General features: G+C 36.9%; 1 protein-coding gene across 1 annotated transcript; it reads right to left on the reverse strand.

The window, feature by feature from the left end:
* Positions 1–309: 309 nt before the first annotated feature.
* Positions 310–2,423, reverse strand: LOC113341148 (60S ribosomal protein L35a-1-like). Its single transcript, XM_026586138.1, has 4 exons — positions 2,271–2,423; positions 1,929–2,193; positions 1,764–1,808; positions 310–621 (listed from the first exon to the last, which is right to left on the reverse strand). The coding sequence occupies exons 1-3, from the start codon at positions 2,300–2,302 to the stop codon at positions 1,767–1,769; spliced, it is 339 nt and encodes a 112-aa protein (XP_026441923.1). The 5' UTR covers positions 2,303–2,423; the 3' UTR covers positions 310–621; positions 1,764–1,766.

The raw sequence follows: 2,423 nt of genomic DNA on the forward strand, positions 1-2,423 counted from the left end.
GTAAACCGCTTGAGGCCTATTTTTTTTTTTTGTCTGTTTCTATGTCTTTACAGTGACCATGCGTATAAAGCTACTCATGAGATCGGGAGCCATTGAGTTACCAGCATCACGGTATCAAAGAATCAGTAAAGCATGCAGGGTCGGCGATTACTTGACATACTTTTCCAGTTAAGTAAAGTTTTCACATAGTAAATAGTGAACTTGGCATTCATAGTCTTATAATAAAAGTCCGAAGGTGTTGAACTCCTATAATGATAATTGATAAGGACTACTATTCACGGAAATTCAAGAAGCTATTAAATGCTTAACTCAATGAAGAAACCAAACTTAAAAGAAGAAACCAAATTAAGGAGATCAGATTTTTCAAAAAGGATTCCTTAGTCACATAAGGGTTGTTGGACAACAAAATACCTACGCTGTATTTAAACAGATTCTTTAGGTAGAGAAAACAACTATATTAATTAAAGAAAACGATCTGATGCTGAACAGCCGACTACCATCACACTAAACAGAATAAACAGCTAAACGATGCAAATTTGGCTGCAACCACAGATACTACTCAGGAGTTTGAAAGAAACAAATTACGCCAACGGCCATGATTTCAGTAACTGGAATGATCACCTGGAAACAAACAAAGAAGATCAATATTAGGACCAAGACAGAAAGCACATTGGACGCATAGTATTGGTTCAAGACTGGAACTCATGTTCATCACCGAAATTCTTGATAAGCAAAAGCATGTCCTCAAACGACTTAAAAGCTAAGATAAAAATTAGGCAATGGAAGGCTACATGTAACGGAAATGATGTCTGATTTATTCTTGGTTCACATACACATGGTGTAGCAATTAGGCAACTTTCTTTTGGCACATTAGCTAGATGCACTTGTACAGAACAAAGAGGAGAATTGAAGAAAAACCTCTCCATTTTCTATATTCTCATAAACTCCATCGAGCGATGCACCATTCAGATCCTAAGGTATAGTTTTGGTTCACATATAACACCACATAAACAACTCAACCACAAGAGGAGGTTTGGTTGGCGATTTCATGTGTCACATAAGTACTAGTTAGGTTCAAATAAAACTTATTTTAACCTCTGAAGGATATTTTTTACAAGGGTAGGAAAATAAGGGGTGAATCAATAATGCTTCAGAAAAACAATGGTGTGGTAATTAATGGTTGGTTAACCGACAAACTACAGCACTACTAACGTACAAACCAGCCAAGTTACTAGAGTTGTCAAGTGCCTTGTTGCAATTGTATATTCAAGATTGGAATCTAACATGCTTCAAGGATTATAACAACATTAACTGTACTATCGCTGTTGTTTATAGTTATTTCACCGATACTGCACAGGATTATAAATCTGCAACATCAAATTCTATGCCTGAGCACATACTAATAACCAAGATTGGCTACTTTACAATAGCAAGACTCAGAAATCAGAATAGAGAATGATGAGGGCATTTTCTTGAGTACAGAGAACAGCCAACATATACTTATTTTGATGAGATAATCTGGTATTACAAATCCAAACATATAACTTCAAGAACCAGCTAATTATCTTTGTCAAATGTATCATTTCATTTGTCTAAACTTAAAACGAACAGTACTAACATGGTTAACTGTAATAAGTCAAAAAATCAACATGGTACAGAGCCCTAAAATATGTAGCCAGTGGCCATGTAACCCCCATCAACAGAAACATGTATACAATATGAAGTTGAGTACAAGGAAATTGACCAAAGGATCGCTGCAATACCTCTTATATGTTGCTTGGGTACATGAAAACCCTCACTTTAGCTCCCTGCACAATTAAAATGAAACACAAGCGACTTCAGCGATAAAACCTAACATCATAAAATTCATAAACACAAAGGAACATACATGTTACAGTCAAAAGATATCACTAGTATAGAGTAATTACCATGGCTCTAGGGGGGAGGTTAGACTTAAACTGAGCTCTAACAACACCACTGTTTCCATGAGGTCTAATAACTTTTCCCCAAATACATCTGTAATGGGATCCATCTTTCTTCACTTTGGCCTTGTAAATGTAAGCCATCCTCTTACCAGCGTAGTAAGAAACATCTTCCTTGGTGTTAACTCCTTCGATCTGAACCAATGAAGTTGTTGGGTACTGGTTTGACTTCGACCTCTTGTAACCAAGAACAGTTCCTCGTGTATAGAGTCTGAAAATCAATCAAAATACAATCAGAGTGATGAAAATCAAATCTGAAGAGAGTGTGATGTGAGAAATCCAAGTTACCTGACTCTTTCACCTTGGGCTCCCTTCACCATTGTTGCTGCTTCTGAGGGTTATCACACACGGCGACGCCTTGAGAGAAATTTGTGCAGACTAAAACCCTAAGTCGAAGAACCAGAAGTGAGAGAAAACGCGGAGATTTATGTAGTGAAGATC

Source organism: Papaver somniferum, unplaced genomic scaffold (assembly GCF_003573695.1).
Source record: "Papaver somniferum cultivar HN1 unplaced genomic scaffold, ASM357369v1 unplaced-scaffold_25, whole genome shotgun sequence".
Lineage (NCBI taxonomy): Eukaryota > Viridiplantae > Streptophyta > Magnoliopsida > Ranunculales > Papaveraceae > Papaver > Papaver somniferum.

Excerpts from the sequence above, each read along its gene's own strand:
- LOC113341148 (XM_026586138.1), bottom strand. The coding sequence starts at position 2,302 with ATGGTGAAGGGAGCCCAAGGTGAAAGAGTCAG. Across the intron at positions 2,194-2,270 it reads GCCCAAGGTGAAAGAGTCAG|ACTCTATACACGAGGAACTG; the intron begins GTAACTTGGATT and ends ATTGATTTTCAG. Across the intron at positions 1,809-1,928 it reads ACCTCCCCCCTAGAGCCATG|GGAGCTAAAGTGAGGGTTTT; the intron begins GTAATTACTCTA and ends TTAATTGTGCAG.